This window comes from Phasianus colchicus, chromosome 3 (genome assembly GCF_987193195.1).
Source record: "Phasianus colchicus chromosome 3, bPhaCol1.hap1.1, whole genome shotgun sequence".
NCBI lineage: Eukaryota > Metazoa > Chordata > Aves > Galliformes > Phasianidae > Phasianus > Phasianus colchicus.
This window is the reverse complement of record NC_143438.1, coordinates 24,987,265-25,013,983: the sequence shown is the minus strand read 5'-3', so window position 1 is coordinate 25,013,983 and position 26,719 is coordinate 24,987,265. Positions and strand designations below refer to the sequence as shown.

Below are 26,719 nucleotides of genomic sequence, written 5' to 3'. Positions count from 1 at the left end.
TCCTTCCTTTTGGAGTTCTTTACTGTGAGCCTAGGACATGAGTGAGCATTTCATTTTTGATTGTGTCTTTCCACCATGATAATCTTTCTAACTATAAACCTGTAAAATCCTAACCACGCTACTCTTCTAACTGTACATTTGTTAATTGTACAAATGAGGTAAGATGTTGTGTCTAGTGTGACAACAATCAGGTTGTTCAAATTTAGAATTTCTGAGATAAAATTATATATAATGCTTTCTTTTTATCTTCTGAGAAACATAAGATGCACAGCTGTATCATAATGTATCAACTGCTGTACCAATTGCTTCAAGAAACACTTTTGAAAGAAATGTTGTTTTTATAATTATTAATTGAGATTTTTAGAAAGAGCTCAGTACATATGGTGGCTGTGGATAGTTGCTACAAGAAATTAAAAATTCTTAACTGCTAACTCATATTGTGGTAGGTTGAGTGTGTTTGCTGGTCAACCTTTACATAGTAATTTTCAGCAAGTGGAGGACAGGCAGGGCAAGAAATGAATGCAAAGAAGAGAAAAGGGGGGAGAAAAACAGCTTAAAACTACAAACTATCATGGTGTCATTGATCCAGGTTTAGGAGAATAACAGACAAATCCAAGGGTTTATTATAATTCTTGTTCTGAAGCCATAGTTGTCTCTTGCAAGTCAAGTTATCTGAAGTATCCTTAAATGTGGCACCAAGGACAGCTGCCTTTCCCACCACTGCACCGTGATGCCGTGAAGCACCAACTGGTGGGTACTCTCGGAGGGCCTGCTGGTGGCTCTGAGGCCCTGTGCACTCATGAGAAGCATGTGACTGTAATTCCAGTTTAAAAATACAGAATGGTTATTGATTTATTCTGAGAAAATTTCTGCTGAAATCAGAATGCTGGTGTCTAACATTGGGAAATAGACCCTATATACGTTAATGCCAAAGCTGTCTTGCAAAAAGAAGAGCTAATGTTTGTCATTTTTTATTTTCTTGTTTTAAAAAGTTTTTCTTTTCACTTTTAAAGAGAACAGTATACGACACGTCATCTCAGAATCACAGACTTGCTGAATATGTATCTCCTGTGGAAGTCTTCTGCAAAAACATCTCAGTACTGAGTGAAACATTCTTCCATCAGTGAAGATAACTAGTCCAAATAACTTGTACAACTTGTTAAAAATACCACTTTCCTCAAGAATTGTCAGAATTTTCAAGATTAGGATTCCTCTTCTTTACTGAATTGCAGAACTGTATGGGTTGGAAGTGACCTCAAGAGATTGAGTCCAGCTCCTTATTGTCAAGAATTTTAGGTCTCCAAATTGTTGTATGCTGAGTTTTCTGATACTTGTAATTGACATTTTTCTGAATGGCTGGCTGATGTTTTAAATCTGCAGAACTTTTAAAGTGGTAAAGACCTATATCCCAAACATTACATGAAAGATTAATTTTTAATGAACTAAAATAAGTTTGAAATTCTTACTGAGTGGACATTGATACAGTTTTTTAAAGCTAAGACTGATTATATTTTAGTAAAATTTAAGTGCATCTGAACAATCCATCAGAAGAATATGTATTTTTTCTTAATGATCATTACCTGAGGTCATAACTATGTGTATATGTATCTATATATCTTTAAACAGAATCTTCTGTACAGTTTCAATAAAATGCATTGAATTATTACAGGTTCTTCACAGAGAAAATGAGATGCTCTTTATAAAGGAGTTTGGGGTTTTGTTCCATATGAGGACAGTGGTGAGCAGAGAATAAAATAAATCAGAGTAATTATCTAATGATGTAATTGAAAAATATTGTAGATAACCTGTGAGCATCCTAAAGAGCTGGCCTTGCCTCCATATTTTTATGAAGCTGGTTGCTGCCTAAACCAAAGGAGCTATCCAGAATGAGAGTGAGCCAGGACACTGAAATATTTATACCTGGTTATGATGACAATATATCAGAAGCCACAGTTGTGATCATTTGGTGAATGGTTCTGCCTCACATGTGTCTACAGGGGATAAAAAATAAAAAGAGTATAGGGGCAAGAGCAGTTTAGAAAAGAGACAGAGGAGTCAGGCTGGGCCATGCTGTCTTTTACACTTCAAAAGGTTTTAGTGTCATCTTTTTCTCTTATTTCTTTTCATAACTGGATTTTATTTCCTGCTGCTACTTGTGGTGGTGAGCAGGCAGTGCATCTGGGCATGCAGGGACACCAGAGAGGCTGAGATGTGTCTCTCTCACCCTGTCCTTTTGGTAGCCAGAAGCTAATGCTGATTTCAGGGCAGTGGTGCTGGCCATATAGGGCAGCTGAAGGAAGCTTTGGTGTGTCCACAGGTGCCTTCACTTGGTGTATGTCAGCTTGGCACACCTTGACATTGGACTGCTGAGATATCCTGATAGCTAGAGATAATGGAATTGATCACCGTGGTCAAGCAAGTAGTCAGAGTTTAGCACTGTAGTTCCATGTAATTAAAGACAAGCGTACTTTGATGCATTTTAGAGAAGCTCCCACTTTGTTGCTGTTGAGAGATAGGCTGTCTCAATGCCAAGCCAAGGTTTGAGGTTCACTTCCTGGGTTGGCTTCCTCCTGGAAATTGTACAGCTTCCAGCCATCATAAAGCACATTAAAGAGGAACTCTGACAGTGATTATATTTATGCTTGTCAGGAATGTTAGGTTCTAATGGCAAAGATCAAACATTAAAAGATAGCAACAGGTAGTAAGAGCACAGCTCCTCCCCATTGCTATCCCTTCAGAGAACAAGCCTGTTGTTCAGAGAATTCCTATTCACATTAGGTACTATTCATCCTACCTGCCTGGTTCCTTTTATTGTACAATAAAATTTGATTTATTCTCATTTGAATACAGAGTATATAGCTGTGTAAGTTTAAGATGGTTATAAACAGTTACTTTCCAAGTAGAGCAATATAAAGCCTACTGCCCGAGGTATTTCTGAGGCATGACAAGCATTACTCGCCAAAGGGCAGAGACAGAAAGCTGTGTTTTGGATCTGAACATTGTGCCTGGAGCTAATCACTGGTTATGCTGATACCTGCTCAGTTCTTCACTCTTAAAAAAAAAAAAAAGCCAACAGATGAAAAGCATGCAAATGTGCTTCCTCAGTGGACTTATCCTGAGTCTGGTAAGCCTAACTCTTTCTATTTTGCTTACAGAATGGTCTCATCGTTGCCTGTTACCAAGGATATGTGGATATTGTCATAGCCTTATCACAATGCCCTCATCTTGATGTGAACTGGCAGGACAACGAAGGGAACACAGCCCTGATCACAGCTGCACAGGCAGGTAAAGGTCTCCTCTGCTTCTTGTGTGGGGTCTTAGGAGGGATCCATGCTGTGGCTGCTATTTTTAGGATTTTTTTCAAAGCCTTAGAAGAAATTAGTTTGCATAAGATTATCCTGGCCAAGCCTGCTCCCAAATAAACTTGTCATTATTTTTTTTTTTAACTAATTAATCTAAAGCAATATTTATCCTGTAGACTAACAGTGAATAAGCTATACATTTCCATCAGATGCCATTAAATATTTTAATTTAAAAATAAAGTGTGACCAGAATGTGCAGTCCTGAATGACTTGGTTTCTTTAAACTCATTTCCTATGTTTGCTTGGATGAGCACCCGGTCACCACTGCTGTACCATAATGTGCTGTATTGCTGCTCATAGCTCTCTGTCTCATGTTCATTACACCTTCCTCAGTGAGTTTGTAATGAGTGCTGACTGTAGGAAAATGTATCATCATTCAGAAATTTCAGTGTACATCTAAAAAACATTTCTAGTGAGTAACCAAACTTTGCCCTGTGTTGCACCTAAAAGTGAGCTCTGATAGAGAACCCTGAAAGAAGGAATTGCAACCACAGTTATGTTCAGAGCAAAGTTGTGAGCGTGGCAGCTTTTTAAAGTGGAGAAGTCTCCAAAGCTCTCATCTTTTATTTATCTGCCCTAACACAAATTTGGACAGTAGAAGGTTTAACATTAACACCAACTCCTTCCTGATAGTTATAACTCACGCTAATGAGCTCAGAATTAATCTGGAGGGCTGACATTGACTTGACTCTGTCTGCCAGCACTTGTTATTGATCCCCAACGCCTCTGCAAATGACTGCAGTCAGCAGAAGCATACACAAACCCCTGACAACTGGGAAGTTTTCCCCTGCCTATGATAATCCTGAGCTCTGACACTGACACCAGTTGTTTAATTCATCATCATGAGACACAGCTGTAGCATTAATACAGATTACCATGTGGTTAACACTGCAACCAGAGTAGCTGCAGTGTGATAGATGCTGCTTAATTACTGCTGAACTTTAAGTAGCAACACTAAGCAGCGTGTTAGAAAGAACTGAAAGAAAAGCCTGTGCTATCTCACCTTCAGTGGTGGGTTGATTCAGTTTTACTGAATATCATTTCTGCAAAACAAATTATTCGAGAAGCTCTCTGACATTTATGCAAAAATATATATATTTATATATTTTCTACAGAAAGTCTAGTTATTTCAGCTAACTGCAGGGTGGTATCCAGGTGGTTTCAGAGAGTGCTTCTGCTCTTGTTATGGTCCCATAAACATCTGTATGTGCTTAAGAAGTGTCATGGCTGCCTAGACGTGTTGTTTCAGTGTAGTCAGCATCTAAAATTAAGTAGAATTATTTTACAGACCAGCAAGAGTCTCAGAAGAATACTGAATTCAGTTCCTTTTACCCCTCTGGTTTTGATAATTTTAGATTCACATCTTTCAAAGAACCCGTCTTAAACTGAAGCCTTTCTGCATGGGTTGACCTGAAGAAAATAGTCTGAGGAGATCAGATCAGTGAGAAGCAGTGGGTTCTGAATAAGAAATAATTCATATAGAAAAAACAACCACAGACAAAGCATTTTAATGTCAAATGTAGATTTCAGGTTTGAAAATGGGTCTGTTTTCTTGATCTCTCAGCATTTCTTACAGACATAGTATCCTTCTCAAGAGGCATTTCCCTTGGAAAACTGAAAATTGGTAGTAGCCAGCAGGGGGTGAAATACAGAAACAGGCGGTGGTGCTGCTAAAGGAGAAATAAAGTCATTAATTGGCAGAACAGGGGGAGTGTAGAAAAAAGAGTAAGATTGATGCAAACGAGAGAATGAAATAACATGCAGCAAAAAGGAAGGAAGGAAAATGGTTACAAAGAAGGAAAGAGGATGAAAGACTACATTAAATAAAAAAACTGTTGATTCTCAATTCTGCTGTTGATGACAGCATAGTTACATTAGTGGCAACGTATGGTAATTGGCATGTGCTGGGCTTTAGAGCTGTAATTGTTCCTTTTTAAAGTATGGATATTATACATCACAGGGTCCAGTTTGGGGCAGGCACACAGAAACACAAATCACAAAGTAGCCTATTTCTTTGCATTAATGATGGTATTAGAATGCAACTACCTCAGACATACAGATCATAACAACCATGCATCTTCAGTATTACTTGTCTGTCAGAAAGCAGTCAGTGTCTATAGATCAAATGCAGGCTATCTGGAAACACAAGTTATGTCCAAGCATTGACACTACATGACAGAGCATCCTCCTTATTACACAGAGTATCCTTCTGTCTGCATTAAATAGATTATTAGGAATTATTGTAACCATTACATACATTCTCTCTGTGGTAGCAATAAAGTGAACTAAGCTGTTACAGACATCTGTGCTGTTTACTAAATGTGTCTCATAGGGCGAAGAACTGTGCCCTCAGCATGCCAGTCCTCCAGCAGGTAAAGCTGGCTTACAGACAGCAGAGCAGCAGCTTGATTCAGATCCCGTGTTGCTGCCCTGCCTGATGCTAGGCTCATTTATTGCAGAGCTTCATGCAGCTTCCATTGCGGGCTTTAAATCATGAAAGACTCACTCACCTGATTTATGGCCTAGATATGCACTACTAGTTCCTACAGATACAGGAGAACTGAAGCAAACATTGTGGCCTTAAATCAAAAGCATATGGCACGGTCTGAACACAAACTTGGCAGATCTGAGTTTTGCTTTGAATTTGATGTCTGTTTGAACTTGAAATTTGAAACAAACCTCAGAGGACAGAACCTCCTGCAAACTGAAACTGAAGTGATTTTCAGGAATCCCCATGAAATGAAGGTGCTGGATTTTGTGTTTTATTTCCCCCACGCTGTTGGGCCATCTGTAGTACCCCAGAGAGTTTTGCTTGAGCAAAGTCCTTTGGGTTGTCTCTTAGGCTTCCTCTGATTCACAGAAAAAACATCTTACTTCAGCTATGGTCCTGACAAAGGGAAGAATATCTTTAGTAATGTATAAGTGCTGAAAAATTGTCCGTTTTATTATTTCTCCTTGGTTTGCTTCCTGTCTCCAATTTCTCTGTCAAAAAGCATTATTTCAGCTGTTACAAACCAATCATGAAGCACACTATACATTAATGAAACAGAAAATGTCCTACAAAACAGCTTGGACATGAAGCTTCTCTTGGTAGTAACTGATACCCTGTCAGAATTTGGTCTCACACAATAAAGTCAGTGAAGCTGAAGCCTCTGTGCTGAGTAAGCAGAACTGGGACACTCAATCCTGCCTTGAGCATGGTTCACTTTTGCTGTTCAGCTTACTGCAGTTTGCTGTTTTTTTACGTTTCATTTCCATCGGCCCATCCAAGGTACTGTGAGCATCTTCCCTGATTTTCACTGACTCTGGCACTATTGAACTGATCCATGCTCTCTCCCCACCTGTTCAGGTTTCAGCAGGGTATCCAGTTACATGGCAAGGTAGCAGAGTCCAGCATATTCTAGGAGACAAAGAATAACACCTGGAAAACATTTGAAATTCAATGCTAAAGCTTTTCTTAACTTGCTTTCCAAAGTGAGTTCAGGACTGCATTGGTGCAAAGCAACATCTGATGAAATCTGCACCAGATGCAACACCATAAGCTTTGAGAAGTGTCCTGTATGAATTATAATCTGCTTCAGTAACATTTCTAGATAAATTTGAGTGATATGCATCACAGAATATTCAGCTGGACTGCGGAGAGAAATGAGAATATTTTTATAGTGCCTTGTAATTAAACTGTGATTGTCGCAGCTGCCTGGCAGACTGCATTATTTCATAGAGCATGAAAGCATCATAAAATGAATGGCAAAAAAAGGGTAAAGTTTTTTGAATGAGTCATAATGGCACTGGATATTTGCCTTGTTCTGAAGGTCCAATTATAAAGGCTTGATGTTTTAATTAGTCTTCCCACCAGCTAGCCAGAGATAGTTTCAGCTACTAAACACACCCCTGCTGACACCAGTTGTTCCACACTCGTGAGGCACATTAATGGTAAAAAGTTGCTTCTAGAGACAGAACTCAGGGTGTTTATTTTGCTACCTAAACTGAAGTGCAGCTCCATTTTCCTGCTGCTGAAAAATGGACAAGTGGCTTTGCATGGTCAGATAGGAAAGTAAAAATGTGGGAGCCAGTGCAAAATATTTATTTGCCTAGTATGTGGCTGGCATAGTTTGCTTGTAGTATTGGCTGGAACTACCACATGTAATTACTTCTTAATGAAGCACTGTGACTGTAAGGCTCAAATGTATCAGAGGGGTGAAAAAGCTGAATCTTTGCTAGGAGTTCCCCCAGGGGACAGTCAGTAGGACCCCTTATTCAAGAGGGTGAGGCCCCTTCAACCCCAGAGTGACCACCTCTGATCTTTAATTTTTCCTGTACCTTAGATTCATTTTCAGAGAGGGAGAAAACCTTACGAGGGCAACCCGATAGGCGGTAGGAGTCCAGCTTTCCAGGACTATCCCACGTTCTGCCACAGGACAGTGCCACCTAATGCTGAAGCCAATGACTGCAATGAGCAGAAAAGTTACTTGAGAACAGATCCCATTCATCGTCCGTATTTTTGCAATAATCAAACCTGCAGGAGCAATTTTTGGTTTGACCTTGAGGCTGGCTCTTAATTCTGTGATGGATTTTCTCTGCTTCTTCTTCTCTCTTTTTTTTTTTCTTTAAGGGCACATAACCATTACAAACTATCTGTTGAACTATTTCCCTGGGCTTGACATTGAGAAGAGGAATGTGTTTGGATTTACAGCACTGATGAAATCTGCAATGCAGGGACGAACGGAATGCGTGAAAGCTTTGATGATGGCAGGTATGCAAAGTGATTTGCTGTTTCTTCTTCATCTTCTAACTGCAAATACTAGACCATCACACATAAACATCTGCAAGGGATGGTGAGAACATTGGGGCAGCATCCTCTGCAGGAGCAAGGCTGACTCTTGACAGGGCCATATAACACCTTTTAGCCATAGCGTTGTGTGCTTTACTGTGTTAAGTAATTGGTACATAAATTATTAGTTAACAATTAAAGAATTAGTATATACGTATGTTAGTGTACCTTATTTTTTTTACAGTTGCAGGCATTGGACACAAATAAGTTTTTATGGAAATGATAATAGATAGCATATGAATATCGTTGTTTAGACCCCAAATCCCACAAGTCCATTTAATTGTAGGCTGAGATGTTGAATAGGTAGTTCATTTCTGCTGTTTTGCTGCCACAGAAGTTTAATCCTTCATAATTTCATAGAATTGTAGAATCTTAGAATGGCCTGGGTTGTAAGGGACCTCAATTATCATTATCATGAATCTCCAGCCCCCCACCACACAGAGGGTCGCCAGCCTCCACATGTAATACTAGACCAGGCTGCTCCATCCAGCCTGGCCTTGAACACCTCCAGGGATGGGGCATCCACAACCTCTCTGGGCAGTCTGTTCCAGCACCTCACCATTCATCATAGTAAGCAGAACTTAAATTTGACTGTTTAAGTAGAAGGCATTTATCAAACATAGTGACATTACTTTCATCCATTTTTATAATATCCAGTTTCTTGATGTTGATTTCTGACACAGAAATGCTTGAATGATATGGCAACTGGCATTATTTTCTGCAAAGTTCTCCAGCCTGTTACACTGGAATCAAGGTTTTGTGGAGTCAGATCATTCATTTTGGAGTTAAATTTTTATGAAACAAAGTTATGAAATAATGGTTAGAGCTGGTATATTGCTAGACACAGGTGCACTTTCTGAACTAATGTCTATTTCGTGCAGATGCTAGTTCAGAATTTTCCAGTGGCTGTTATAAATTATCACTTAAAATGAAACTTCAACCCCCATACCTTAAAACTTGTCAGATTGACCTGACAGTGTCATGGCTTTTTATTATTATCACTGGGGATCTGATGGAAACTTGTTCTGCCTGTTTTGGTCATGACAAGCTATTTCACAACTTTCCATCATTGCAGGTAACTCAGTATAGACATCAAGTTTAACATATGGTTGCTGCCTCTTGCATCTGAATAGCCACCTACTTTTCTTCCTGTTCTGTAAGCAAACAGATCAGTGTGAAGAACAAACCTTTCACCAACCAGAAAACGACTTTGTTAGCCTCCTGTGATGTTAACATACAGAAAGTTATGTTGGGCTAGTTGTGCATTAGAGATAGTGAGGGTAGCAGAGAACATCTGTTGGCTAAAACGTTGTAGGATTAATCATAGAATATCCAGAGTTGGAAGGTATCCATAAGAATCACTGAGTTCAAATATACTACAGATTTCTAAACTGCAGTTTATTTGAATGTTTTAGTGATCACTTTGCAGGTCTGCACATTTTCAGCTGAAAAACAGGGACCATTTCAATATCCAGTTATTGCATAGCATTGCACAGCCTGGTGAAATGGAGGGGACAGAGCAGCTTGTTCAGAATGGATTTAGAAATAGTTTGGGGGTGAAGGAATTCTGAGTGGCTGCTGACTATAAAGTGCTGCTTTGCTGAAGAGTGTGTAATACATTGTTGTTGAATGATCTGGGGAAAAAATCAGTTTCATAAATAAAACAGTTCCTTAGGTTCCAGCTAAATTCTATGTTAAACAGTAAGAACACATGGAAATATGGGGGGGGTGGGTGGGGAGGAACCCATAATCAGCCATGAGTCTCTTTGCGTAACCTCTGACTGTTGTACAGCAACAAAACAGGCATGTGTGCTGATAAAAGAGTTAAATCCAGTATCTGCTTAGTGGCTTGGGTGAGATCTCTGTTTTCTGGCAATTTCTTATGGCAATGCAGGATATCAGTAAAGGGAAGCTCACTTTTCTAGCTGCCTAAGTAGAATTTGGCTGCTGGATGGGAAAGGGACATGAGCAGAGTGCGATAGATGGTTGGAGATGGATTTTTTAAGTGGACGTTCTTCCTGAAGTTTGAGTTCCTGGAGAGTGGCCGAGGTCAATCACTGTAAGACAGAGGTGCTCTGAGACACTTGGCTGTAATGTTTCCTCTTTCAAAGTGATTCTTTGGAAGGTAGGGGTTTGTGATTTGGGAGTGCAAAGTGAAAAAGAGAGGAGCTGAGCCACTCATGGGCAGTTTGTCATGGGTGGTTGCACAGTGAGGACTAAATAGTGCCAGCAGCCAGTGAGCCTGGGCAGGAACACAGGAATGCATCATTGCTCACCACTCAAGCCTTGCTGAAATCTCCAGTGCAAACTCAGTGCTGCTTCAGTAAAGCCGCTAGTGTGGCAGTGGTCATAGAGACTGGGCTTTAAATACTGTGTATGAAACAGCTGGTTAATAGATGCCTGCCTCACTGTGCTCTCCTGTTAAACACAGAGTGCCCCAGTGCCAACGTGTTGGCCATGCACGTGCTGCTCTCACCTGCTCCTTCTGTTGCCCTCAGCCACCTTCATCAGCTCCCTCCTGGGAAATCTCTCCTGTGATTTTGTTTTCTTCTTTTTGGTCTGATGCTTATACCTAAACTAATACAGGAAGTTTATGGGTCTGAGCAATATTTCTGAGCTAAGAGCTCCCAGACCCAAAGTCCTGCCTCTTGTGGACCTTCTGCAGTAATGTGTGTGAGCCTCCATGATTCTGTGCTGACAAGGCCATGCCCCATTCTCCCCCTGTCAGATGGACTCAAACTCAGTCAGAGCATTGTCTGAAGGGAATCAGAGCTGATCTTTGTGAATTTCTCTCTCAAGGCCCTTCAGCAAGGCAAGGCCAAGCAAAAGGGGCATGGTTGCCTGTCAGCAAACCCTCTAGGATTTGATGGACAGTCTGAGGTTCCACCTCAGAGATGAAGAGCGTGGCCAGCAGGTTAAGGGAGGTGATCCTTCCCCTCTATTCTGGCCCGGTGAGGCCACATTCAGACTGTTGTGTCCAGTATTGGGCTCCCATGTTCAGAAAAAAAGACAGATCTCCTAGAAGAAGTCCGGCGAAGGGCCACAAAGATAATTAAGGACCTGGAGCATCTCCCATATGAGGAAAGGCTGAATAACCTGGGTTTGTTCAGCCTAGGGAAAAGAAGACTGAGGGGAGATCTGATAGATGTTCATAAATATGTAAAAGGAGGTGGGAGGCAAATGGATGAGGCTCTTCAGGTGTGATGTGATATGATAAGGAGTAATGGCCTAAAACTTGAACATACAAAGTTCCATATAAATCTGTGAAAGAACTTGTTTACACTAAGAGTGACAGAGCACTGGGACAGGTTGCCCAGAAAGCTTGTGGAGTCCTCCTGTGGAGATATTCAAGATCCATCTGGACCTGTGGGACCTGCTTTAGGAGTACGGTTGGACTTGATCTCTTGAGGTCCCTTCCAACCCTTGGGATTTTGTGATTCTGTAATTCTGTGTCTAGTTTATATTTTTAAAAGGACATGACTATTCATGTCTCATACAGGTGTGACATTTTGTTAAGTGACAGTTTTTTTTAAAAAATGCCTTGGATTTGAACAGAAAATCAATACCACAATAGCAAATCATGCCTTACAAGAGATCTTGTGTCACGAGTTACAAAGTCAACATCGATTTCCACTGAAAGATCAGGATTTCTACACTATGTAGTGTTCTTTTCTGAAATAAAGTTTCCCAAATACCTGGGTACACATCTGTCAGGAGCAGTGAGGGATGGCTTCACCTCAAAGATGAGTGATCCAAGGGCTGCAGCAAGGCACAGAGGCACTGGCCTCCTCAATAAAGGCACTTCTTCAAGGAGCAGAGCAGGTTGGGTGACAATAACCACAGTCAGCTAAGTCCATGGTGTTTAGGCAAGACCACAGGGACAGGGGAGGTCTGAGGTGAAACCAGTGAGTGCAGGGCAAGGTCAACAAGACACGTGGCCAGGCACAGCTGCAGCACAGCTCAGGCAGCCTCCAAGCAAAGGTAAATTTAGACACAATTCCTTTAGCTTCTACTTCTCCCTTAGTAAATCTTTGCCTGTTATGTGAAAAGCAAAGAAACAACTTCCACATAGTCTGCCATGTTTCCAGTCAGGTTTAGGAGTACAGACACAGGTGAGTATTCAGAAGGGGACAACACAACAGTCTAGAACAAGAGAGTCAGGGGTAGGAATCTGGGCAGGAGGATTTCAGAAACAGGCTCTAGTGTAGCAGGAGGAAATGTCTTTTTGTGCCTTTCTTCCAACCTCCTCTCCCTGGTCTATCTGTAGCTTCTGTTGTCATGAACAGCTTCAAACTCCTTGCCTTTGAGCTCTCACAAGCCGACAGCTAATGAACTCTTTGTTTTGATCAAATCTTCCTCTTCTTCGCTTCCTTCAAGTTTGGGCTCCATGCTTCACTCTTTCAAGTGTTTCTGTGCTTTCTCTCTGGATGATTCCACAAACTTCACTTAAACTCCTCTTAAATTGAGATCAACTTCTTTGCTTTGGGTTTCTCCTTCCATTCACATTCACTCTTTTTTCTCTGTCTCCAACTTTCTCTTTTAGAGGTTTTCTCAGGGAATTTGGAGTCAAATGATACTTAGTAGGGTTAAAACTGAACTTCCAGTCACTTTCCCTGTGCTCTCCTTTTTCCTGTTTTCTGTAACAGTTGAACACTCCTTGAGTGGAAGATTAAACTAGAGCCATTAGAAACCAGTTTCTGGGTGCCTTTCCTGATACCTATTTCCTCTCACGTTGGTTTGAAATGCTGTCACTGAGATAAATCCAACTGGGAAAAAATAATTCATCATGATTCTTCTCTGGCCTTTTCCCCAGGTCTCAGTCTCTGTGCATGTTCATCTTCCAAAGCAATGTGACAGAACGCCTTTCTTTTTTGACAAGATATCTGTAGGTCGGTGATGTGTTGGCTGTTTGAAAGTGACACTTCATCTGATAGAGAAGCTCGTCAAGAAGTCAGAAGTTGTAGCCTGTTCACATTTCAGTTTAAAACTTTTTCAAAGAACTAAGAAATTATCTACAGGAGCAGTGATACATGTACATCAAAGGTGAATATTAAAGTGCTCAGAAATGTAGACAGTTTCACTAACACTGTTTGTTTTTCTTTTCTTCGAGGGGCAAATGTTCACACAACAGACCCAAGCCGTGGACTGACTTCATGGGAATGGGCTTGTTATACAGGAAGGTCAGAATCTGCTTTCATCATGCAAAGGCTGATGGATAAACCATGCCCTGAACAGTTTTGTGATCAATATAAACCAGAATGGCCAAAGATGAAGGAACTCCTTGCCAAGGCTGCAGAACCAAAAACCTGTTTGCAGAGGATTTCTGAGTGTATGAGGTCAGTTGTCTCATTCCGGGCTTTCCATGGCCCAGAAGAGGATGGGGTCCTTGATCACATGGTGAAGGTGACAACAAGCTTAGGCAGTCCTTTCGTTGCTCTGTCATGTAGGACTGTGTGTCCAGGAAGCCCACCTTCTGTGGGAAAACGCAGACTGGCTGTGCAAGAAATCCTTAGGAAGCAGAGAGCTGAGGAGATCCGATCTCAGGACAAAGACCACGTTAGCAGCTATGAGAAGTTATTTCAGAACTCCAAAATCACAGTAATCCCCAAAAAGAAGGACCGTCGAGCAAGTCTGCAGCCCGTCAGCCTTGCAGTGTCTCAAGTGAGCACCATAGCCACCAGGAAAACAAGCCTCTTGCCACTCCACCTGCTCAGAAGAAGTAGCGTGAGGCCAGGATTTGTCATCCCCAAAGTCCGTGTCAGCAAAGCCCCTCCACCCACCTTTCAACCGGAAAAGGCAAGAAGGAGGAGCAGCGCTAAAGATGACCCCTACTTGCAGATTCCTAAGTGGAGATACAAGGAGCTAAAAGAGGAGCGGAAGAAGGCAGAGGAGCAGGAGAAGAAAAGAGTAGCAGAGGCTCAAAGACAGAGGCAGGTGTCTCCTGCCAGAAGCAGAACCTGACTTACTGGCAGTTACTTGGAAGGTTTTAGAGCCATTAGTCTTGTTATCTGAGCAAGATAACAGACTGCGTGCCGTCATGCATGCCTGCTGTTGATGGAGCTGGAATACTGTATAGAGGCCTTTGTGGTGCAGAAACATGGCAAGGGCTATACCACAATGCGTCTGATTATGGAAGGTGAAGTTATTTTTGGGTGGAAGACAAAAAAAAGTTTACCTGTATGCCGTTGATAGGAAGTTCAAATGTTTTTTTTCTTATTTCCAGTTCCAGCTGAATGACTGCAAAACTGCTTGAAAAACAGTGTGTGTGAAAGGATCATATTTTGTGTTTGTTCATTTTGTAATGGGCACAATTAAGGAGTTGTATTTTTGACACTAGATATTATTTCCTCTCCTTGTATAGGTAGGCATATTACAAAGTTTTATAGAAATAATGAAAAGTGTAAAATATATCACAGTCTCAATGGGCAGTGAAAATCTAAGTCTACTCTTTTTTTTTAATGTATGAAGCACTTTATGGCATATTAATTCTAATAATCAAAGATTAGTGCAAGGTAGATATTGAACTGTATATCTCTATATGGTCTGTGTGGATACATTTCCTAATGTTTTTGTTCTGTGTTGAATATAAAGAGGGCTGCATATGAAATATTTCTGTAGCTGAGGTACTCACATCATCTACAGATATAAATCAGGGATAATGACTGGTTTCTTTGGAGCAACAGAGAAGTTGAACTAATTTTTGTATGACACAGTCACCTCTAACATTTGCCTCCTCCGTTATGTTTCCCTGTATCCTCTATCTGTTGTCTCTTCTTTAGTCTCAGGGATTTTTTTGTCTTGGCATTTAACTGTGAAATAATGGAGATGGTGAACCTCAGGTGGGTTTAGATTTGTCTTTTTCCTTTGATATTTAAATTTCCTGCTAATAAATAAATAAAAAAGCACCAGTTTATTATCAGTGTCTACTCCGCAACTTTTCCAGGTTATAACCAAGACAGATTAATTATGCACTGCATGGGAATTGTTGAATCACAGCCTGTTGAATCACTGATTGATCACCTGAGGCAAGAACTGAGTCAGCCATGGGAGCACAGGTGAAGGCAATTCAGCTGTGTGACTGGAAGGGGTGGAGCCTGGCTGCACCTCTTGCAGACCCCATTTAAGGGCTGATTGCCACTGGGGAAGGGTCTCTCTGTAGATGTCTCCTTCTGGGGATTTGCTTAGGACGCAGGTGAACATTTCATTTTTGATTGTGTCTTTCCACCATGATAATCTTTCTAACTATAAACCTGTAAAATACCGTCCTAACCGTGCCACTCTTCTAACTGTACATTTGTTAATTGTGCATGCACATTACAGAAACAGAAGGAATTTTCCCAGGTATCAGGTCCAGCCACAAGCTGTGAAAATCTGGTTGGAGATGCGGTATCAGCCACTGATGTTTGGAAACTGTGGCTGGATTTGCTGTGAGATTTGATATCATGCTTTTGGGTACCTGAAGAGTATAGGACTTCACTCTGTCTTAAAAGCAGCAGAAAACATTCCTTAGTACTGAAGTTAAAGCAGGATTGAGCCATGCTGCTCCACAGTTGAAGGCTGAAATGTCAGATGTCCAGTCTCTGAGCCTAAAACCCACTGGATATATGAGGACCATACTATCCTCACTATATGAAGACTTTCAGAGCCATTCCAAAATTAGATCTAAAATGTTTTGTTGGCCAGAGAAACACATTGTGCTTATACAAACGCCCCATCCTTTGGTACGCATGAGTGCACTTTGTTTCACAGGTTGGTGCTGGTTCTCGTGGTCCAGATTAAGGCTGTATGTGCTTCTACCAGAAGGCAGTCCGAGTGATGTGCCAGACCCTGGAAAATCCTGGTAAGGAAAGGCTCTATTCTTGCTGCTTGCTGAAAAAAGAGCACATTCACAGAGGTGGAAGCCAAAACATCTCAGAGGCTGACCAGAAACTCACTGAACTTGTAATGAAACTGTACACATCATGGGAAAAATAAATTCAGTTGGCTATAAACTCGCATTCAGGTCGGTACTGCTAGTATGGGGTCAGGTCTCCACAGAGGTTATAGCTGACTGGTGCAACAAGGATGTTAGGCAGAGCCTAGTCTTTGTATGTCTTGCTGGAAGAGCTGTGCTGACTGGACTGCAATATCAGATTGCTTCCTTTGTCCTGAAGTGATGAAGTAATGACCCTGCTGATAAACCTCTCCACCCCTATGAATATAAAGATGGTTTTGGTCTGCACAATGCATTTGTCCTGTGCAATTCATAGGCACTGCTTTTGTAAAGGGTTTGCTGTGACCAGAATGTAAGGCTGCTCTTGTTTCTCCAGAGAGTGGGAAAACGCCCTTTTAGTCATCTGTAGCAAAAATGGCAGGATGGATTTGGATGTGGTGCACTACATTGAATGGCTTTACTATTAATTTCTGCTTACTGCCAGCCAAGTGTACTGGAGATTTAGCATTTGGATTGAGTGTGGAAAAGCAACCTGTGCTGCAGGTGAAATTGCACTCAGTAGGACTTGCAGGAGGCACATAGCTGCCAAGTGCTCTCAGGGTGAAGGTGCAGTGTGTTAGTGATAGGAGCTGAAGCCCTGAAGCCTGCTTTCTAGCCCTTTGTACTTCATTGTACAAATGTAAGTGCGTGATGTTTCCATTAAAAGAAGCACAAGCTCAGGAACTTATTGGTGACTTTATTCCTCAGATGGACTTGGGGTGCTGCCTCCACTTCTCAGTGCAGGGGAGCAGGGAGGGGAAGGAGCACTGCTGCTGGGTGGTGGAAGAGGAGGAGGCCCTGGCACAGGCTAGGCAGCTCCAGATGGTGTTCTGCTGGGTGAAACCCAGAGGTGATGCTGTCTGATAGGTATCTGTGTCCCTTCAGAGCCCACAGAGAGAAGCGTGAGCTGTCTGTTGGATGCTGAGGGTTCAAGGCCCTTCTCCCCAGTCCATGTCCCAGATCGCTGTTGTGGGCCCAACGAGTGCCAGCAGCTGCAGAGCTGCTAGGGAAGGCCAGCAGGGCAAACCGATTTGTGAGAAATGGGAATAACCCTTCCATTTTTCTTCCTTTTAAATCATCGCTTGCATAATTACAAACCAACCATTTGGGTCATTTAAAGAGGTTCTTCATTACTTAATTAATTGCTCACCAAGAGAGCAAATTCAGCAGAGATATGGCTGATGAGCAGCCAGCGGTCTTCTTGAGTCAAGCAGGACTGGATTGACAGTTCTGCACTGCCTCTCAGTACAGTAAATCATTCAATTAAACCTCTGAATTCCCAGCCACTAATGAAAAGTGCTAAGCTGATGTTATTCGAGATAATGATGAGCAGAGATCGTCTCTGGGCAGTGAGGAACGTGAACGTGGGCTAACGGAGGCAACGGGGGGAAGAAAACACGTTTATGTTCACTTTGTAACTCTGATGTAAAACAAGATTGGCTTTTGACCCAACTTCTGACTGTTGTGCAGACAAGACTTAGAAGCAGCCACAAAGGCTTTCTCTGGTCCGCCAAGGAGTATATTATTTAAAAAGAAATTGATTTGGTGTGAGCCTCTTCAGTGCCTTCTCAGTTTCTCAGAAGCTGCTTTCCTGGTCATTCAGAGTCACTGTTTCCAACATTTTTCTGAGCACCAGATAATTAGTCTGTACATCACACACAAACATATCTACTTACTTTCTTAGAGAAGTTGGTATAGATATTAAAATGTTTTACTGTGAAATATCACTGCAGTCATTAGGGGGTAAAAATTGATTTTTTAAAAAAATTGTTTTAAAACTTTTTTTTTTTTAAAAAAAAAAAACAACCCTACAAAATGACTGAGACCTCAGTGCCTCTCTTTGCTGTTATGAGTGGCTCTGATTGATGCAACAGCAGTGTATGTCCTGCATAGCGCCATGTGTGGAAAAGAAAATAAATAGATTGCAAGTAGCACGAAGAAAAGGACTTACTGAATGGACAAATCCATTGCTGCAGTAATCCCAAAGGCTCTTTTGAGGCTTTTTATTCATCAGTGGCTTTGGACAAAGAATTGCAGAAGACTTGATTTGGGGGAAAAAAGAAAAAAAAAAAGGTTCATTTAAATCGATAATTAAATCAATGTTTAGATGAAGCCATGCTTTATAATGCTGCATATTCTGAATAAGGACATCCCAAGCATGGCAAACTGAATGCCCCAAATCAGCGAACAACTTAATTCTCTGCCTGTGTAATGATATTAATTATGCATGGTATTAAAATAACCCATAAAACTAACTATAGGAAACACAGCCATACATCATTAACATATATAGTAGCAGATTATTTAGCACTTATATACTCATGTGCATTTACACATCTATAAAATATACACATATGAAAGGCCTCTCACCTCCTAGTGATGATATAGGGTACTCAGATATGCTAACGATGACTGCAGTATGAAAGCCAGCAGTAAGTAATTGTTCTCTAATAGCCTTTCATTCAGGCCATAAAACAGGCTACAAAGAGAAACCAGACCAGCTGCCTTCTCACTGAACACCACCACGGAGCTCTTGCATGGAAAAAGGCAGGGTGTTCTGTGAAAAATTGTACTTCATCGGGTAATTAAAGTTACTGTGCATGTTAATTTTGCCTAGTCAGGTTTAAATCTGGCATTCTGTCTGCACATTTAAATTCACAATGCTCTCACCATTCTTTCATGGCTGCAGAGCTGTGTCTATTGAACAGGTCAAATGCTTCCGTTTCAGTCCACTCTGAGGAAGCAGAAGAGGCTGGGGAAATGGATTTGGGTGGTTCCTTTCCCCATTGCAGCAGCTTCCAGCACAAATGGCATTTGCTGCTTTACAAAGCCATGCTTTACAAAGCCGTTCTTCCCAAACCAACCAACAAAACTGTTAAGAGGCAGATGAGCAAAGCCTATGCTAGGAGGCTCTATCCTGAGTGCACTTATCTCATAGAATCATGGAATTGTAGAATCATTAGTGTTGGAAAAGAACATCAGCCCATTCCTGCCATGCCCACTAACCACATCCCTCAAGCCCGCATCCACACATTTCTTGAGCACCTCCAGGGATGATGGTGACTCTACCAACTCCCTGTGCCAGTGCCTCACCAATAACCAGTATACCAATATCTCAAAAGGCTCCAATCCAGCTAGGAGCACTTGTAAATGCAGATCGAGAGATGGGCACAGGAACTGCCGCCAGCTTCTCTGTCTAGCAGGCAGACATGAGCACGCATATGGCATTTTTACAATCAGTGCCATAGCAACTAAGACCTGCTGAGGGCAATGTTAGCCATCAAAGGTGTTTTCTGAGTACCTGTGTTCAAGGTGATAAAATATTTACATTCCAACTGCATCTGGCAGAGGGAGCTAAGGTTTCCTAGTGCTTGTTGCCATTGTGTTGCAGCCAACTTCTTGCAGGAGCTGGTGGCATTGGGATGTTCTACATCATTGTGTGGCAATGTTAATGTGACACAAATCAATATATGATTCAGTTAAGTAATAGCCCCATTAAAAGCCCTGTTCCAGCATTTCAAAAGCATATACAAATGCAGTTGTATTGAAAATAGACTTGCTTTATTGCCAGCTTGGCTGCTTTCCCAGGAAAGGGCAGTGAAATAGTTGTCACTCAGGATTTGCCCAGCTTCTATGGTCTTACATGGAAAGATAAGATATAATCTCAGCTTCCCCGAACATATCATTATAAGCAAAATAAAACAACACTCTTCTGCTGAGCAACAGAACTGAACAGACTGATAGCACCAGATTTAGGGTACTCTGTTTTCTCTTGAAAATCTGTTTTGAAAACTCAAGTTCTACCAGCATGTTCATTTTAGAAAGTACTTTCTGGATGTGTTTGACACGTCATTTTTTTTTTTTTGATTTGTGAAAACTATGGGGTTTAATTCTGCATATGATGGGTTACATTAGCTTTTATTCTCAAGTCCATGGGCACAATGAGCAGCATTTGCCTGTGGTTTTCCAGCCCCCATGAAGCGATCTTCTGCAAGAGTCTTCTTGGACCTATGTGAGGCTTTCTACACCACAGGGGGAGTGTCCCTTCAGTGTCAGTGGCTGTTGAGTCATAAGCAGCAGCCCTACAGGGCACCTGCAGGCACTGCTTGTGGTTATGAGCTCACATTGAGCTCTTTGCAGTCTTGAGTAACCACATCCCCAAAAACCCGTCCTTTTATGAACCTTCAATTGAGCTGTCTTAAGGTTTCTGTGACTGACCTATTTAATGTGCTCTGAAAAAGTCAAGAGCAATGTGCTGGAGTTACACTGCACATCGGCTGTCCGCACAGCCAGGTCTCTTGATTAGATCTGGTCTGAATTATAAATAAATAATTATTAATAAATAAATAAACAAATTTACTAATTAATAAAAAAGCAGTTGAACTGTTTTAAGTAAAGAGTTAAGCTGAGCAAAGAGGTACAACAAGTAATGCAGACTTGGCCTGGCTAATATTCACTTGGCTTAATCAGAACTCATTTGAGATTAAAGTGGTAGAAATTATTCATTTTGTATATGATGTATGTATGATGAATGTATATATATGATGAATGTAGAGTTTCTGGCCAGAGAGCTGTAGCCATTTAACTAAACTGCTGACTTTTTTTAATGGGGAGTGCTGCCCATCCATGCACAGCGGACCATCCCCTTCCCTTCTGCTGGTGCTCTCGCTTGAACCCTGCTGCATCCATTCTGTTTTCATTGCAGCTTCCATTTTTCTAGGAGGAGAGGGAGGTCATAGAATCATAGAATCACAGAATCACCAAGGTTAGAAAAGACCTACAAGATCATCCAGTCCAACTGGCCTCCTATCACCAATAGTTCTCTCTAAACCATGTTCCTTAATACAAAGTCTAAACATATGCAAGGCCCTCACCCCTCATCGCGATGGTTTGCAGTTGCCCCTTCCGCAGACTCCGGCACCATGTTACAGCATTGCATTACTGTTTGGGTTTGGATAACTTTAAGCACATGCAGTGCTGGGTGAAGAGCCATTTCCAAACATTCCCCTTTTTCCATCAAGTAAGACACTGGTTTCATCTTTAATTCAGGGCTGTCTTTTGAGGATCACAGACGCATCTCGGGAACAAAGTGAGCCTGACAACAGTCGGAGGCAGATGATGAAATATTAATCTATTCTTTTGTGACATCCAAGCTGGATTATAGTAATTCCCTGTTTGCGGGTCTTCCCAAGGCCTACTCATACAAAACACAGTGTGTGGAGAAGTCAGCTGTGGGATTTAAATGTGTCCTACAGACAAGCAGCCACCCTCAGCCACTGAGCTTGGAGCTTACTCAGAGCCATCCATCAGCTCTTTGTTTAAAGGTGTGTGGGTGGTTATTTATAGTCACTAAAAAACAAATCTTAAGTATGTCTTTGAGAACGAAATAGTGAAGAAAACCTGTTAATGTGGTAGGAAAGCTCTAGCCTTTTCCTTCCAAAACTCATCACCCCAGGACACAGAATGAATGCTATGTTGCTTGTCCTATTTCTAAGGGGTTGAGGGGCCTTTACATAGGGCAAGAACTAGCTAAACTGGAAATCTAACACAATGAGGCAGCAGTGAAGAGCTGAGGGCTGGTACCAGGCATCTGGGATGCGACTGCAGCAAGAAGAACAGGAAATGCATAAACAGTGTACAGACATTGAAGTTATCATCCTCTCAAACTAATGAGAAAAAAGATACAGGTACTTCCCTCAGAATTGCAGTATGCTGATTCCGTCTCCGTCCTGTTCTTACCACCACTTTCTTTCCCAGATAAATGAGACACTGAAAACTTTGCTTAGAAATGCAAGGCTAAAAATCTTCTGCTTCATATAGCACCATCACACCCTACCATTCTGAATAGCTCTAGCTTTTGGGGATTCTAGTGGGCCATTGACCAGATTTATGAAGTCATGAAAGCAAAAGGCAGGTCACTGCAGTCCAAATACCGTTAAATCCCTGTGTTGCCATTTCCCATTAGCTAGACTCTGCTGAAAGCCGAGTGCCAGCCAAGAAGACACATCAGAGATGACACTTAAAAGGGATTTAAGTGAATCAGGGGAAGAATGACAGAATGCACAGAGACAAGAGGGAAAAGATGGAGGCAGCAATCCAGCTGCAGCAGCACGTGAGATGAAGCCAAATCCTAATTTAACAATGATTATTTCCCACCAGAGTTATTTGAAAAACACATTAGTGTATGGACATGAACTTTGACTGTTCTTGTGCAATTGTGGATTTGCACCCATCCCAACAGCCTTCATATTTATAGGCCAAAGGCAGAGCAGAAGCAAACAGCATTGCCTTCTCCCACAGCACAAAGCCCCCCCCCCACTGCAGCAGGCAGGTCTATCTTGCCACAGTTATCAAAACTAATCCAACTATCCAGCGATAAGGCTTGTGAAACAAGTACAGAAGGTGCTTTAAACATTCAGCAATACATGCTTTAGGACAAAAGCTGATATTTCACTCCTTCTAGTCTGGGTAAGATCACTTTGTAAGAGCCATGTAATATTCAAGCATCATCTTGCCTCAGCTCCTGTGGGGTTTTTCATAAGCACAGCTGAGGCAGGCAGTGCTTGGATGAGGCTGAGCAAACTTTCTGTGCAGTGTGGGAGAGTCACTGGTGAGGATGAGGCAGAAGGCAGTGAGCTCGGCCCCAGGTACAGCCCAGCCAGCTGGGCCCAGCCCTGTCACAAGCCAGAGGAAACAGCATCTTCTCATCTGGTTTATTTGGAGTTATTTAATTAAATGAACATATAAACATTGCAGTTAGAATTGGAGCCAGGGATTTTATTTTGATTATTTCTTACCTTTCCCTTCAGCTTCAATTTTAACGATGCTTTGGCTTTCAGAGTCAACACCACTGGGATGCATGAAGAGTCTCTCTTTTCTCTCAGAAATGGTGTTTCAGGCAGCCCACAAAACTCTTATCTCAAGGTGCTGCTGGCACTGCTCACAATTGCAAGACAACATCACGAAGCACACCATGTCAGAAAGGAGGGAAAGCTGCACTTCTTTCCCACTGAGCTGCACCCATACATCTGGAGCAAGGTCTTTGCCTGCACAGTCACACAGGAGCTGCTCACACCTTTCCTAGGTGACTTGCAAAGTGTTTCTGCTAGCGTTAATTATATAGGCATTTTTCCCTTGAGAACACACCTACTGAGTTAGGCAGCAAATGCTGGGATGCTGTCAGGGCATGGAGCTATTTAAAGGCATTTCCACATCTGTTTTCACAGGCAAATTCTATTAAATTGTAACAACAACTGTGCACATTTTACTGGTAAGAAATCAGCTTTCATGAAAGACAGCAAAAGCTTCCTCTGAAATGGGCTAGGAATTCCAATCCCTTAAAATCCGATTCCATACCCCAATACCATGCCCTAAACACTGCTGCCAATGTTGCCTATTGAGGGACACACGTGCTTTTACTTATGGTCACTCACAAACATCACCAGAAGACAGAGTCACCATTTGGATGTGGTGCTCAGGGCCATGATTTAGCATGGATTGTTAGAGTTAGAGTAGTATGGTTGGGTTGCGGTTGGACTTGATGATCTTTAAGGTCTTTTCCAACCTGAGCAATTCTATGATTCCATGGTTCTATGAGGCGTGGAACCCACAGGCTGAGGTCTGGAGCCAAGCACTTGTGTCTCCCTCTCCTGTCAGCTGCACACACAGAGCCTGGACAGTCTCTGTGCTCAGGGCTGGTGCCGCTGGCCATCACCAACACCCCACACCTGAAGGCACCTTTTCACCACTTCTGCCCTTGCCAGAGGCCTCACCCAGGATGCCAGAGTGATGGCCTGGCCCTGAGAACTGCACAAGGATGGGGCAGGCCCACGTGTCACGTACTGCAGCCTGCCTGGCCCCCAGGATTGGTTTGGCTCAGAAGTGAAGTCAGTCTCTCAGGAAGGATCTGCTTAGATGCTGTTCTTATGTTTGCCGCTCCAGAGGCTGGCAGAGGACTGTGCCTTTCACTCCTCTCCCCTTGAACAAAGTCACACCTGTCACAAAGCGCTGACCACCAGAGAACAAAAGGGCTGCATTCTGTAAATAACTAAGTGTGTAAATCCAGGAGAGAGGAATATTACGAGTCACAATGAACAGTCAGATCACGCTCTAAACTTGCCATAAATATTTATCTCGGAAACAATTGGCTAATGGTGAACCAGCTATTAGTATGTGAAGTAGAGCTCTTGTAATACAAAGCTTAAGTTTCCAGTGTGTGTGTTTTAGGAGCTATTTGGCACAGTGAAAAGCAAGGCTGTGTGCTTAACAAATGTCCTCATAATAAGCTGAATTGAAAGGCTTGTTTAAGGTTTCAGCCTTCCGTACCTGACACCTCCAGCTGTCACAGCTGTCACATCAGAAGTGGGCTGATGTTTATTCTGTTCTGGGTGATAGATCAGGCCCTGGAAAAGAATTCTTGCATTGGATCTTCCTTATATTTTATGCAGAGAATAGGAATTAAGTAAGGAATCAGGTTCCAATGTCAGTTTTTTTTATTAGCAACTCACATTTAAAGCAGTGAAAAGATACCTGCAAAAAGGATGTTAAAGGTGTTCATCCCAACTATGTGTTCCAAGAAATCTGATCTCACATTGCTTAATGCTCTTTGGATGAATAAAACATGAGATCTTCAGTTCTAAAACTGACTACTGTCTTTCATTGTAGGTACACACACATACTAGAATATTAACTAGATCTCCCTTCAACTGAAGTAAGTCTCAATTCCACAGCCGATATACAAATGCACCCAGTGCTGGCTTTTGTAGCAGAGAGAATTTATTTGTTTTGCATTCGTAGATTTTCTTCATCCAAAGTTCTCCCATGCAAAAAGAGTCAAGGCCGTGTAGATTAACACATCAACCAATTGCGCACTCTAAAATTAAAGCAGTGCAAACTGAGTGCACTGAGCTCTTACAGACATGGTCAGTACCTGGTTCTGAAAGGCGATACTGTTTCTTTTCTCTAGTGATCTTCTAAGAGCTATTCCATAGAACACCTCCAAATCCACCGCTAGACCTGAAGCCATGTCAGTTGCTATGCTTTCCAAAGCATTTGTTCCTTTGTATGAAAGTGACCTCAGTGTACTTCTGAACAGAGCAACAGGCATCTGCTGACACCTGAGACAGTCTGTACCAAAAATGTCTTGATGTTATTTTACCCACTTTCACAACACGCTGTGTGTCAGACAGACTGAAGGACAAAATCCACCTTAATGAACTAGCTTTAGGCACAAGTTGAGAACATAACCAAGGTAATACACGTGTACTTACTACTGGTTAGAGAAAGCTCACGGCTCATTAACAGCTAAACAATTTTTATGATCCTTAAAACCACTGTGGATTACAAATGCTTTTCTTTCTTGAAGCTGAGGAATGACCTACAGAATGCAGGCCACCAGAATTTTCTAAAAATAACTCCATCACAAGCTGGGCAGCAGAGATTACATTGCGAGAGTCCTTTCAAGGTCACTTGCAAGATTTACGCTTGCAATAGGCTTACTGTTTGTGTTTGAGAGTAGTCCCAACCTGGCCGGGTTGGGAGCACATTTTCAAAAAGAATTGCCAGCATCCATGCATGCCTGCCAGCTCCAAGCAGTATGTTCTCAGAAATTGGTATTCCTGTTGTCACCTGAGATCAGCAGCCTGAAAGAAAAGGGAACAGTCTTTGTATAACAAAACTCAGTCTTCATTCACGGAGTGCTTTGTAAAATACAATGCATTCCATCTCTCCCTGGAGGTTTCCTGTGTGAATACGTGTGCTAAGATTTTATGAAAAAGACTCAAAGAAAGAGACTTTCTGTGAATACTGTTTTTTCCAACGCGGGATGAGGAAAACCAACAAACACATGTTCTTGAAGGAGACCCAAGAACACAGAAACAAGCAAAATATAAGCTTCCATCTTCCTAAGACAGAACTGTACATGCCAGAGGTGTGACAAAGAAATTTCAAGAGAGAAAAAAAAGTTTATTAGGATTTCAAGTTAAACACCTTTAATAATTACATGTTATACAAACAGACCCACACTTACCAAGACTGTAGCGACAATGTATATTATTTTACCCCCTCTGTTGAGGAGGTCTGATGATGGTTTATCACTGTAGACCTGATTCACTCTCTTCTTCTAGCCCTCTTCTTCTAGCCTCCTCCAGGCAACACAACATGGATTCCTCTTTTACTGACAGAACAGCAATGTTGGCTGTGACAAAACCACATTTCAGTGTCTTTCTCTTATGAGGGAGGAGGTTTGCGTGCACAGAACTTTAACTCAAACTGAAATTCCCTTCTTTACATACTTGGAGCATCTAGCCTGCAACATCTATTCCAGCTGTAACAGTTATGTGCTATTACGGACATTCCCACATTTTCACAAATGCAATGAACATATCCTAGTCCTAAAGGCATCGGCCTAGACTTATATTTCATTTTAAATGTGATATACTGAAATCTGAAGAGGACACAAGAAGTTGTTGACAATACCCATAACCTTCCTCCTCTGCGAAGATGGTGAATATTCTGAATATGCTATTCTAAAACTTCATCCAAACCACCCCCTTC

General features: G+C 41.8%; 1 protein-coding gene and 1 long non-coding RNA gene across 5 annotated transcripts in view; both read left to right on the top strand.

Moving 5' to 3' along the window:
- Window positions 1-15,120, top strand: part of ANKRD33B (ankyrin repeat domain 33B) — a 38,630-nt gene extending 23,510 nt beyond the window's left edge. The window contains exons 2-5 of one of the 3 annotated variants that reach the window (XM_090137104.1): window positions 3,156-3,285; window positions 7,975-8,115; window positions 13,304-13,529; window positions 13,641-15,119. In XM_090137104.1, coding sequence (XP_089993230.1) covers window positions 3,156-3,285; window positions 7,975-8,115; window positions 13,304-13,529; window positions 13,641-14,154 — 1,011 coding nt within the window. In that variant the 3' untranslated portion in view covers window positions 14,155-15,119. Of the gene's footprint in view, window positions 1-3,155; window positions 3,286-7,974; window positions 8,116-13,303 lie in introns of all 3 variants that reach the window. The other 2 variants (XM_090137103.1, XM_031589218.2) reach the window with 2 other exon arrangements.
- Window positions 18-3,062, top strand: LOC116226358 (uncharacterized). 2 transcript variants are annotated; one of them, XR_016465050.1, is made up of 3 exons: window positions 18-41; window positions 644-750; window positions 1,014-3,062. It is a non-coding gene; the product is annotated as an uncharacterized LOC116226358 (long non-coding RNA). The 2 variants fall into 2 exon arrangements; XR_004166306.2 differs by lacking the exon at window positions 18-41 and adding an exon at window positions 48-158.
- Window positions 15,121-26,719: the final 11,599 nt, after the last annotated feature.